This window comes from Branchiostoma lanceolatum, chromosome 1 (assembly GCF_035083965.1).
Source record: "Branchiostoma lanceolatum isolate klBraLanc5 chromosome 1, klBraLanc5.hap2, whole genome shotgun sequence".
Classification (NCBI taxonomy): domain Eukaryota; kingdom Metazoa; phylum Chordata; class Leptocardii; order Amphioxiformes; family Branchiostomatidae; genus Branchiostoma; species Branchiostoma lanceolatum.
The window spans coordinates 541,145-554,398 of NC_089722.1; the positions used below are offsets into that span (position 1 = coordinate 541,145).

Consider the following 13,254-nt stretch of genomic DNA (forward strand, 5'->3'; position numbering starts at 1 on the left):
TATGTATAATGATTATAGGGGTTATACATAATTATGTATAATGCTGACACAATTATATATAATGGTCATAAGGGTTATATATAATTATGTATAATAAGGTCATGAGGGTTATATATAATTATGTATAATGCTAAAACATTATATATGATGGTCATAAGGGTTATATATAATTATGTATAATGGTCATGAGGGTTATATATAATTATGTATAATGCTAAACCAATTATGTGTGATTATATATAATTATAGTATAATTATATATAAGTGAACATCTCCCTAGGGACCATTTAATGCACTTTGCATATTTGCCACCCCCTGCCATGCACTCATTAAAAATATGAACTTGATTGGGTAAAGCACTTTGGAGTTATTGGCCCCGAGTCCAAAATTAAATTGTTTTTCCGGAATTAAATTGCGGCTGGTATAAAACCATAATATTATAACAAGACATTATGACAACATACTTGTATACAGCTGAGAAACTCTACAGATGTCACCATGCAGTATGACTATTCTGCTACAACAAAAAACTATTTGAACCAACATTGGGCCAAAAATACTTCTAGGGATTAAGACTTAAAACGCAAATGTAACATCAGTGCGACTATCCTTCTTCATGGAAAGGTGGTTTAGACCTACAGATGGTCAAACATGTCTATGAAAAGGCCTCCAGGATTGCGGGTTGACCTAACGTTAACTGGCATAACTATAAACTGTCAAGCAGTCTGTCAATGTGCACCAAATTTCATCATTGTAGTTGTACTCAGAAATGTAAGATATGCCACCTCGGTCTCCCTCTCGTGTAGCCCCCGCTTTCTGAACGCCCCTTGCATATATGCAGTAAATGTGAATAGTTGCTGTTGCAAACATAGATATAGTATATGTCTAGATCTGATGAGAATTTTCTATGTAAAATGGTATGTCATTGTTGTAATGCTCGAATTAATTAATATTAATCGCTGAAGGTTTCAACTTGTAACTAGCCAAACACAAAATAGACAGATGATGCTGTTTTGTACACAATTACACTTACGTACACAAACAAAATACAAGGAGAGAGCTACGCGGTTTGGGGCAATTTTTGTGATGTCTTTAATCTGTGAAACTGCTCCGTGGTGGAGGCTTACTGGTTGTACAGAGACATCAACGGCCAAGCCGAGGGTAGTGAGGGCCCCAAACCGCGTAGCGGAAATGTAGTTAGTTGTAGTGGTAGTGCTAAATCTAAGTAAGAGGGTAGCTAGATATTCCAGTTCATAAAAAACAGTCCAAGGCTGGTGAAGAACACGCCGCAGGACGTCACCGGGCACTGTCAAACAGCGTAGAGACAGACCGGAAAGGGTACGTCGGCGTGTAGCTCTCACTTAGTACTGTGAAGTGGGCCGTGGGCGGGTCATGGGAGTCTTCGGTACGCAGCTGGAGCTGGTCTTATGCACTGTCAATCTGGCTTTGCTAAACTACTCTAAACTATTCTATTCTACTCTGATAAGTTGCGGGTGTAAGTGCAGTCCCAGGCTGGTGACGATCTCGCTGCAGGACGCTGCCGCGAACTCCGAGTCGGACCGGAAAGTGAAGTCCGTGGAGTGGGGTTCCTGGGAGCCTTGAGTACGCTGCTGTGGATGCACACCGCATTCTTGTAGACCGTGTAGGTACGGGTGGAAAGGGAGAAGGACGTGCGATGAGGAAGGACCGCTCGTGGAAGCTCGTGGAAAAGTTATTTGGTTCGCGAGGACAAACATGGCTGCCAAAAGCACGGGCGTCTCGGGAAACCCCGCATCAATGGCGGGAAGTGGGGAGGGGGGCTGTCGTTCCGACCGCTGTAGTCTCTCTGTCTGGACGTTTTTGTAGCCGGACTCCAGGAAGATTAGTGTATTAATTGTTATGATTGTAAACTAATGGAGATCTTAATAAAACAAACAAACAAACAAACTCAGGATCAGCCAGGAACGGGTGTACAGCCCCAGGCTGCAGCTGGTGAAGAAAACTCGCTGCAGGACGCCGCCGAGAATTACGAACAGTGTAGAGACTCAGGGTCGGGTGGAGCCTCTCGCTTAGAACTGCGAATCCAGGTGGGCAACGTTTCTGGGGTCCATGCACGCTGCTGCAGCTGCACGCCGCGGCTCTGCTGAGTCCGTGTCAGGCCAAACAAGGACGGGAACCGGTAGGTTTTCCAGCAGACTGGTGTGCCTCGGTAGTTGGGGAACGCCGTGTGGGAGGTTGAAAGGCTTCATGAAGGCTCGAGAGCTCGGAGACGACGGAACATTACACGGGAGGTGAGCGAGCCAGCCGTACAGAACGGCGGATTTCGTATTGTGAGCGTGGCGCGAGCGGAGGTCAGAGGTCGCTTCCTCCAGCGTAATTCCCCAGATTGGTCCAGACCAATCCTACTATTATTAATAAAATAGACAGATGATGCTGTTTTGTACACAAAGGTTTACGAAATGCCGAGCAAAGAGAAAGCAGCAAAGACAGCATTGCTTTATCCCTCAAGCTTTGGTTCTTGTTTCATTCGTTTTGTTCCCTCTAAACATTTCTTAACCAGGTAAAGTTATCCTGCAAATGTAATTCTTCAGAGGCAGGGGCATACAAATCATAGAAAAATATTGGGTTATGAAAAATGAGCCTTTATTATTATTTACCGTACATCAGGCTAAACAAATGGTAGAAATTTGCCCAAACAGGATGACTACTGGCCAGAGGACTATAAAATGTATTAAGTTTCCTAGTTTTTGGTAGGAAGCATGACATTGTATATATTTCAATGCCATTAAACCATCACATTTAGCGTCAATATCGCAGGACTGACGACTCTAGACAGGCAGTAAGGTGCACAACAGGTGCTGGGCTTTATCATTCTTCATTATTATACATATAACCCCTACGGAGCCATGATGGCGGACAAACCTACGTCATCATTGGACCAAACTACCTAAAACACATGTGGCATAGAGCTGTCTAAGAAGAGGAGTTGAACTTATTAGTATACATTAGGCATCGGAGTTGTAAGATACCAATTTCTTATATCAATGATTGTAATAACATGAAGTTTGTAAGAGTATAAAGGCACAACAAATTAAAGGTATATGCACCTCAAATATAATTATCTTTTGTCACTTGCATTAATTGTAAGTTATTTTGTATGTATAATATTATCATATTCTGTTTATGTTTAGTTCCTGTGTGTCATGTACATTGTACCAGGTGTAGTTTTCATTGTGCAATGGTCTTTCATCACTTTGACAATGCATCGGGTGTGCCCAAAACACCTCACCTGAACTCATCCGAGTCTTATATGCCGTGTACATGAGGCAAGGACTTTATGTGACACTCCGGATACATTGTCCATCCAATTATGAATAAAAGTATGCAGTAAGTCTTAAGTATTTGACAGCTTTTGCATGTTACTCTGCTTATTTCCAAGATTCATAACAAATACACGCTTGCATTTAAGGGTGAAAAACACTTTGACAGTTAATACAAGTTGATAATATGATAATACTGCAGCTATAAAACTGTGATATGCTATCATAATCTATGACCCAAACAGCCTCCACCATCCTGTCGTCTGTCAAACTAAAAAAAGGGATAAAGAACTTCCCAAGCCGGGCCCTGCAATGACAATCCAATATGGCGGGCAGAAATTCCTTTCATATTGAAAACAAGCGGACTAACATGAAAAATACTGGCAAATACTTAAGACTTGTTACGTGTTTTGCGTTCATAATTGCACAGACAATGTATCCAGGGCATCACATAAGGTCCTTACCCCATGTACACTGCATGTACAATGATTGTTGTTAAAACTTCTGTTAAGTTTATTCCACCATACATATGGCGATGCCTTAACACCTCAACCGACCTCATTGGAACCACCCAAACTCATCGGAGTCTAATATATGGGTGAGTTTGGATGAGGTCGGTTGAGGTGTTTAGGCATCTCCATGGTGGAATAAACTTAACAGAAATTTTGAAAAACCTTGAGTCATTTTGTGCAAAACTATAAATGATCTAATAATCTATTTTATTGTCAGAAAACAGCTAAAATATTCAACTTTTAACACAGAGCGTGAAGGGCTGAGACTGATCTAGGAACACGTGGGTCCCAGCGGTACAACGATTGTTAGAGGGTCCTTACAATGATTGTGTGGTAGACCACAAAACCACACCCCACATCCCGACAAGATGAACACCATCATACGTCACGCTTTAGGAAAATTCCACACAACAACGCTGACGTGTCCTTCATCTGTCTGTAACCATATAAGGAGTTGGGCCCACCCTTTTAACTTCATATATCAGCCGCTCATTCGGCAGAACAGCGATACCAGCGCATGTTCTGGCTCAAGCTTTTCCAGAACACGCATTGCAGGGCGACCGGTGTGTGTTCTAGCACACCTTTCTCCAGCGAGACTTGTCACAGCGGACTGTGCTGAAAGACGACTGCCCCAAGACTTAAAAGCAAGTGCTTATTAAGTAGCAGTGATCTTCATTTCATTCAGTTTAGAACATTAGTGGCTCTAATATACAGAAGCTGTATCAACTTTAATTGATCTTAACTGTTGGCTAAATGGCAATGTAAGTTCATGCGTCTTCAATTAAGGCGGGAATCTAAAGTTATCTCAAGTTAGGTCTTGTAGCTGTACAAGAAAAGCAGTTTTAGTGAGCGCTTGACAATTTTTGATTCTGTTGTTAAATGTAATGCAAGTGATGTCCTACCCTTCAAACTGGATTATTCAGTCTGGTGCTAAATCTATAAAACTGCAGAAACGATGATACAGTGTGTTATTAGATTTATAACTTATGAGTTGTGCCTGGTAAAACTCAATGTATTTTATATAAATACTTGTGCGCCTGTGTGAAGTTAGGATGCCAATGTCTGTTAGTTTGGGGCCTTGTCGATAGTTATAATGTGTGTGTGTGTATGTATGTGTGTGTGTGTGTGTATGTGCGCGTGTGTGTGTATGTGTGTGTATGTGTGTGTGTGCATGTGTGTGTGTGTGTGTGACAGAGAGTGTGTCTTTGCCACTAGAAGCCATTGCCAGCAATATGAACATGCCTGCCTCGGAGCCTGACATAGAGGCTAACTGTTACAACTATGTGAACTATGTGACGCGGCCCCTGACATTAAAACTACATGTAGCAGACAGGATGCCGCAGACTATATTGTACAAACCTAGTCATGTGTATGGTGTTGAGTTGGGCTTCTGTGGATGCCATCAAGCGGAAATGGCACATGATTACACATGCCTTATTTTACATGTACAGTTGTAAGACACCCGTGCATGTGCATTTGTGACTGCTGATCTGTATAAGCCTACTCAGAATTTCGAGTACGCCCGTATGCAGTGTCATAGGTGGGAGCCCCTGGCTTGTAAACAGTTATCGTTTCGACATTATATTGATTTGCATAACAATACCTACTAGATGTGTTTTGTTTACGTCTCAGAGGCCTTTGCCTTTGACACTTCACATGCGTACTAGAAATTCCGAGTCGGCTTAGGTCAAGTGTTTCCAGACGCGAGGTATGTTTTGGCGCGCAAAAGTATCTGTCAATTCTTTCAGTAGACGCCTCTCGACCTTTCAGTTCCCTACCGCGACATCTTAATACTGTTAAACCAGGTGTTGTATGGGGGCGTGTTCATTGTCCTTGGGTATACACCTATCTCACAAGGTGGACAGTCATGATTGAATGAAAACGAGGCCATTTTGGCAAACATTAGGCCAATCCTAACTGTCCATCACAACTGCCCAACTAGGAAGTGGCTTCATTCTGTCAAATATCTGCATTTCTATGTTTTGATTTTGAATGTCTAAATTTTGATGGAGGAGGGCAGGACTTTTGGATCGGTAACCAATTGGCTCTAAATTGCTGCATCTTTTCTGTGCATTTCACTAAGTTATGATATTGATAATAGACCCCTTTCCAAACTCCAACGCCATTTTGAATCTGCACTCGCAATTTTCTAACATTAGTGGGGAAACTACAAGCACGCGGTGTGTTATAAGATGCGTGGCGCGGCCAATTTACCAGGTTTAACAACCCAACATGGTAACCCATGCATACGTCATCATCACATGATTTAGAACGTCATGTGATTATGATATACTGTTAATGCAGAAATGTTCGCAGTGGTTTTATGTTCACGGTTTTTGGCAGTGAACCCTTCACCGCAAACTTAAATCCACTGAAAAACTTTAATCCACTGAAAAAAAAACATGTTCCATTGTGTTCTATTGTTTCAAACACGAATCCAAAACCATCGCAAACACTCCATTTTATCATTGCCGCAAAATTAAATCCATTTACAGTACAAGCTTCTTTACAGGACAACGAAGCTTGCAGAAGTGCGTCCATGGCAACGGCTGTCAGACTGCCGGCTCGGAGCGGAGCGGAGTTTGCAGAGAAGGAATTCCCGTTCAACAACCTGGTCCTGGAGGGCGGTGGGGCCAAGGGGATAGCCTACATCGGGGCGGCTAAGGTAAATGGGTGTGTTTGTGTGTGTTCGTGATTGTGAGTACATATTTGTGTGTGATATGCATGTGCGTGCGTGTGTGTGCATATATGTGTGTGTGTGTGAGCGTGTGTGTGTGTATTTGTGTGTGGGTGTATATATATGTGTCTGTGTGCATGCATGCGTGTGTGTTTACGTGTGTGTGTGTTTACACGTGTGTGTGAATGTGGTGGTCTGCGTGTGTGTTTTTGCTTTGCAGTTTGTCTATGTTCTACCAGAGGGTAATGGAATCTGACACATCCGAAAGCTTTGTTGGGTTCTGCATTATTTTTTTCTTTTAACCTAGATTCTGGAGGATGCCGGGATCATGAAGAACATCACCCGGTTCGGCGGCACCAGCGCAGGCGCAATCACGGCCGCACTGCTGGCTGTGGGGATGACGTCAGAGGAGATGATGACGACGCTGAGCGGGGTGAACCTTTGGGACGTTTTGATGGGTAAGAGCTTGCTGAGAGGAAACAGCCCCAGCTTTAGTACTTTTCTCTCTGTATATCCCTTTCTCTCAATTTCTCTCAATTTCTCTCTTGCTCTCTCTTTTTGTCTGTCTCTTGCTCTCTCTTCTCTCTTTCTTGTTCTCTCTTTTCTCTCATTATTTCTATGTCTCTTTCTCCCACGCTTTTTGTCTTTCTCTCTTAATCTCTCAGGTGTACCAAGTACAACTTTCTCATTTTCTCTCTGTACAAGAACAACTGAGTTGTTTTAGAGAGAGCCCAGATGATGATCGCTCTGGTGTAGATGGTCATCTTACCATTTGAAAATTCTTAAAGAAAATTTCAGAAAGATTGATGTGCTTTCTTAGGACGCATTTAAGCCATTTAATGTCAGTACATTTTGTACATACAAGCTTTATTGTCTTTACTTGTCAATGAGCATTTTTTAAGCTATGCCACATTGTCTTATTACTGTAAATGCAGAAATCTTTGCGGTGGTTTTCCCGGTGAACTGTTTATCACGAACTTAAAACCACCGCGATAATCCGTTACATTGTGTGACTGTAGCTACTATTGTTTCAAACGCGAACTTAAAACCACCAAGAACACTCCATTTCCTCCCTACCGCAAATTTAAATCCCCGCGAACATTTCTGCATTTACAGTCAGTATTTTATCAAAATCATACAGAAATTTGAACCATACAGCTAGAACAACCATTCATCTAGTCATTTGTTTATGACACTGTTCCTTCTAACCTTTGTTTACCTTTTATGGTGACCAGATGGCGGTGGATATCGTTGGATCCCATGGTTAGACTACATCTCCTATGGCAGGAACCTGATATACAACAAGGGAGCCAATCCTGGGAACGAGTTTCTCAAGTGGTTCGGTGATGTCATTGGGGAACAGGTGAAGAAGCACGGTCTGGATGAGGACGTGACGTTCCTGGAGGTGTGTATAGATGGGCCCTTAGGCTGCCTATATCCGGGGTACAGAAACATGCCTTTTGTGCCGCACCCGGTTATAACTGGGATAGGGTATTCCTCAGAAGAAAACAACATTTCGTGCGTGTAGAGCGCGAAACAGTAGTTCCTTGAAGTTCGGGTCGTACGGCCGTTTGGGCTTCGGTCAGGCCGGCTGTTTGGGAGGTCAGGGGTCAAACATTTTCACTGGGCTTAAGGGTAAACGTGTGTTTGATTTTATCATCACGTGATGACGTGAATACAGCAGAAATAATACCTTTGTCCGGTTATGTTTCAGGTGAACAAGGTGCTAGACGTTGAGCTGTGTATCGTGGCCTACAACGTGCAGTACGCCCGGGAGCTGTACTTCCACGTCAAGACCACGCCTCTCATGAGGGTGCGCGAGGCAGTGCGCATGTCCATGTCCATTCCAGGTACAGTGCTTTCTAATGCTCTTATAGTACTGGTTTAATAAGGCGGTAACACATGTTGGAAGTTCACAGGGCAGAAACCACATTAAGTGATTAATGGAGTGGGGTCTTGTGGAGTCACAGCAGGGTTTTCAGCCCAGAACCCAGCGGTCCTGGGTTCGAATCCCCTGATGCGAGCGATGTTATGTCCTCGGGAAAGGCATTTTACTCAACATTCCTTACGCCACCCAAGTGTAAAAACATGTATATTATGTGTGGGTCACGACACCAGCAATAGCTGTGTTTTTCACTGTTGCAATTCTAATAAAATAAAAGATCAAATCAAGTGAACACAAGCGTGACACGGTGACGAGCATGTTTGTATTTCACTTACTTGTAACGGTTTGAGTTACACTTTAATTTACAAAGCGTTATCTTTTGATTTACTTTTACCTGCATCTTCATAGAACCAGTCTTGATTGCCATGAGAATGTGACGGATGGCCATCACATCGTTAGCTAGCTGTAAACACTTGGTTGTGTACGAAATAACAAAATTTTATCCTTAAATTTGCCTTAATGCCTCTCTCAGTGGCGTTCGAACCGTACGAGCGAGGCGGATTTCTCCACATAGACGGAGGGCTGGTGGCAAACTACCCCGTATACTGCTTCGACGGTAAGAACTGTCAGATCTTACGTGGTCTCCCGTGGTAACGGCAGGGTGTTCGGCTCAAATCCCCTGACACAACCGATGTTGTGCCACTTTCCTCACTCCACCTAGGTGTAGAAATGGGTGTATTGTTTTTTGTATATGGCACTGTTGAAATAAGTGATAAATGATCTGCATGTTAAGTGAGCTTTATCACATTTCTTGAACATTTATGCTGTTCAAGACCTTGCTTATCGCTATTATATTATATGTTTAGCTACAATGGACACTTCACAGTGTCAGAAATTATATGATAGTCACTCCTTTAGATAGCATGCTAGAGATACCGGTATTGAAGCCATCGAAATGTGTGGAATCTGATTTTTCCCTTGCCTACAATTCCGTATGGCATATATATATATATGCTCTCTCTCTCTCTCTCTCTCTCTCTCCCGAACTGACGTTGGTCAATATTGATTTGTCAGGCTGGTGGCTGTCCTTGAGCCCAGAGGACACCTTCCAGGCAAAGTTTGACGAGAAAACGGAAACGGAAGTCAAGACCCTGATGAGCCCTGAGAACCTGCGTGATAAGCGTTTCAGCCCTGTCGAGAACAGCAATGGCGGGGAGAAAACACTCGGGCTGATCCTGGTACGTGAACACCATCATTATTGGTACTTATGGTAGTGATAGTGGTTTCGGTGTTCGGATATAGTAAAAAGTGGCTGAACCTCAAACTGGGGGCTTAGGATGACACCTTCTTGTTAGCTAGTGGTGCAATGCGTGTTGAATCTCCAATATCCGGACTTGGTGTGTTTTTACCCCCAGTTCTCTGAGGACACGGACCCGTCACCGCACGAGGCTGACCTGGAGGCCCGGCTGAGGAGGCTGGAGGAGGAGGACCCGACAGCCCGGAAGTGCCGCCCGGCAACCGATCTGGCATGGTACAGCACTTATAATTCTACTATAAACACTGGCAATAATAAAACCTGGGGGAGCCACTGTCTCAAATTTCAAACAATCAACGGTAGAACAGACACATACAGATATTCACATTTTCCCGTACTATTCCCAAGTGAAATGCCTTATGTATTTTCTTCAATAATGATGCATGAGACCGTAATAACTTCTTGGTGTTAAAACGTGTTTTAGTCTCGGGGATCGGTACCAAAATTGTGCAAATTATATTAAAAGGGGGTGGGGTCAATGGAAACCTGCTGTTCTGTAGTAGCTGTTGCTATGTAACCTTTTTTTTACGTGGCAACGAGAACTTATGTCCATTTTTTCCCATGTTACACGAAGCACCTACGAAAAAGACCACGCCGCGAGAGTTGAGTTCAACAGAGAGGAGAGGAAGAGGTTTATGGGCTATGGGGAAGGGCTGATCCGGATCGAGCGGGTTTACCAGAGCTCCACTCCGGACACCCTGGAAGAGAACTTCATGAAGGTACATATGGAAACGATATTCGATAATGATGGTAACGATTATTGCTTATATTTTATTATTCAAGAGCATTTTGCAGCCAAAGGGCTGAATTGCACTTTCTGTACAAAACACAATTAAAATAATTAAAAGACATGTGACACATGGACAAGTCTAATATATATGATTAAGAAAAATATATTTCATAGTATGTATATACTTCGCAAATTTCATACTTATGCAATGGCGGCTTTATTAGCAAACATTACCATGTGTCGAAAAAAAAAAAAAAAAAAACATTACCATGTGTCCATTTATCACTTCCTGTCACTCTTCCGTGAACCTGATTAGCATATGGAAATATATAACTACGAAAACAGCTTCTTCTTTATCACTTCGACACTAAATTCGCCTGTCCCGCCCACAGTTTGAGTCAAGAAAATTGTTATATACTAGAGGTTTTAGTTGGTGATTTTGGATATCCAGGAATTCAACGAAGAAGACTTCAAACCTTGGGGCTGGACCAAAGCAGAGGCGTTTGCTGCGTACTTCCCACAGGTGGAGCGCGGGAAGGTATGTGATTTTTTTTCTTTTTTTTTCAATTTTTAAAGATTTATTTTGGACTTAAGATTAAAAAACACATAAAAATGAAATAGAAATGAGAATACAACGGTGCAGTACAAGGAAGGCGAAAGCTATGTGCTTTTATATGTAATTATAGCTTCCCTTTATCAAATTATAATAATTCAAGTGAATCAATTAAACAAGATAAATAAGATGGGTATTAAATAAAGGAAACAAAATAGTGTGAACACAGTACAATAAAGAATAACTTGGTTAATCATACATGGATTTTCATTAAATGTGGAGCTAAAACAAAATTTTTAAAGTAAACAAAGAAACGTAAACCATTGTCTTTAGACAATACAAGTCACGTAGATATTTTTTTCTTGCATCCAACCAAATGTACTTTTTACCTGCCTATGAGTTGGAATCGTTGGGGCTACTTAGCCTCTATCTCACTGGACCGGTGGAAGGTTGGGGACCTCTCTGCGACTGAGCAATTTGACAGAGCTCTCAATGAATTTCATCAATAAGGAATAATCTTTTTAAGCTGTGCGTTGTTATGTTTTTCGTCATACTTTAACGTTTAGCATGACATTCGCATTACAAAGTCAAGGGTAACACAAATCCAGTTTAAGACGCAGCAACGCCGCCAATGTGCCGCGGGTCCAGTGAGATAGAATGCTTACCTAGCAACTCATAGTTGATATTATGATGACCACAATTTTTAAAATCCCGTTCCATTCTCAGGAGCCCTCAGACGAAGTCCTGAAGCATCTGCAAGACAACTGGCTCGTCTTGGAGGCCAAGACGCTTTCCCTGGGGGAGAAGAAGGTGAAGACGTCCGTGCAGTACTACTCCTCCCTGCTGGACTTCATGGGGAAGAACGAACCATTTGAGGTACGTGAAGCACAAAAACCTTGTGTTTATTCTTACCGGTGCAAGGGCCTAGTGGGTAGAGTGTTCGCCTTGCATACTTGGAATGTGGTATGTTGTTATTTTCTGTAGTGCGCCCCGATATGTTTTTGTAATTAATTTGGGTGTGTGCTAACATCGCACACATATATCAACCTTTGTTTTCTTCTCAGGCAAGTAACGTCTTGCACAAATCCAAATGTATTAAACCCCATCCCTGATGGATTTCAGAGCAAAAACATACCCCCACTGCTGAAGTGCCCAGACACCTTTGAAACAAAGGGTAGTAGGCTTTTGCTTATCTTTAGTAGCTTCGCTTCTACAACAGTGCGCGTGTAACATACGTATTCTAAAAATACCCTCAACCTGACAATTGTTCGAGCATACAGAACAACCATGCGCAAACCGACTATTGTCGGGCTCAGCAGGACAAGGGTTAAATTCAAGGCAAACTCATTCTGAAGAAAAGCCAAAAAAAGTCCCAGGCTCTAAATACGTTCTTGCATAGATGTATTTTTTTAGGATTGGAGAGCAAATTATTTTTGTAACTGTTGTATCCAAGTGCTAAAATGACTGCTAGGTGGAATTGCGACAAAAATAATGCAGTCAAGACATGTATTCACCTCCTTCCGAGTTAACATGATGTCTATGATATTAAATGTGTATCATCTTATATGGTATGATATGACATAATGTTGTATGGTGATTAAGATGATAGCTGTTTCCATAACTAGAAAGAAGACGTGAAAAGGACCATCGGAATCGACGTTGACTACGTGGGAACCATGGACTTCGCCATGGCTAACGACGACATGAACTTCCTCATGGACGTGAGTTGGAACAGATATCTTCTCTTAGACTCCTTTGCAGGCCTCTTGGGGGGGGGGGGTGGCGCCGATGTTTATCTTTTGGGGGAGTGCTGATTCGCGATTTTCAACTTATCTGGACCAAGTTCTTTGGCTGGGGGAATCATATCTGTATGGCCTCCGTTGCGGCAGATACGATCCCCAGAAAAGGTCCCCCCAGCCAAAGAACCTGGCCCCGATAAATTGAAAATCGCGAATCAGCACTCCCAAAAAAATAAACACTGGCGCCGCCAGGGAGGCCTGCAAAGGAGGACAATCTTCTCTACTTTCTGTGTCTTCTTCTTTGACAGTCAAGTCTCGGGACAATATCTGACATTTCTGGAATTCTCTTGCGGCTTCTGGTGTGGCTTAAGATTTCGGCTCTAGATTTGCACACGCTGAAGTGTGCTGTGTGGTTAGGGGTGCAATTTATGCACTGGGTGGTCAAAAGGCTTAGATTTTTCCTAACTTGAAATATATACATATTGATGAGGAATCGATGTCAATCACCCCGGCCTGTTACTTCTGACAATAATAGCCAATTGGT

The 13,254-nt window shown here is 42.6% G+C and overlaps 1 protein-coding gene across 1 annotated transcript; it reads left to right on the forward strand.

Annotated features, from left to right (window-relative positions):
* Positions 1-5,494: 5,494 nt before the first annotated feature.
* LOC136421408 (uncharacterized) lies at positions 5,495-12,785 on the forward strand. Its single transcript, XM_066408689.1, has 12 exons — positions 5,495-5,519; positions 6,324-6,476; positions 6,796-6,946; positions 7,724-7,893; positions 8,203-8,338; positions 8,906-8,989; positions 9,448-9,611; positions 9,789-9,904; positions 10,263-10,407; positions 10,870-10,956; positions 11,698-11,847; positions 12,597-12,785. The coding sequence occupies exons 2-12, from the start codon at positions 6,351-6,353 to the stop codon at positions 12,783-12,785; spliced, it is 1,518 nt and encodes a 505-aa protein (XP_066264786.1). The 5' UTR covers positions 5,495-5,519; positions 6,324-6,350.
* The last annotated feature ends 469 nt before the right edge of the window (positions 12,786-13,254 follow it).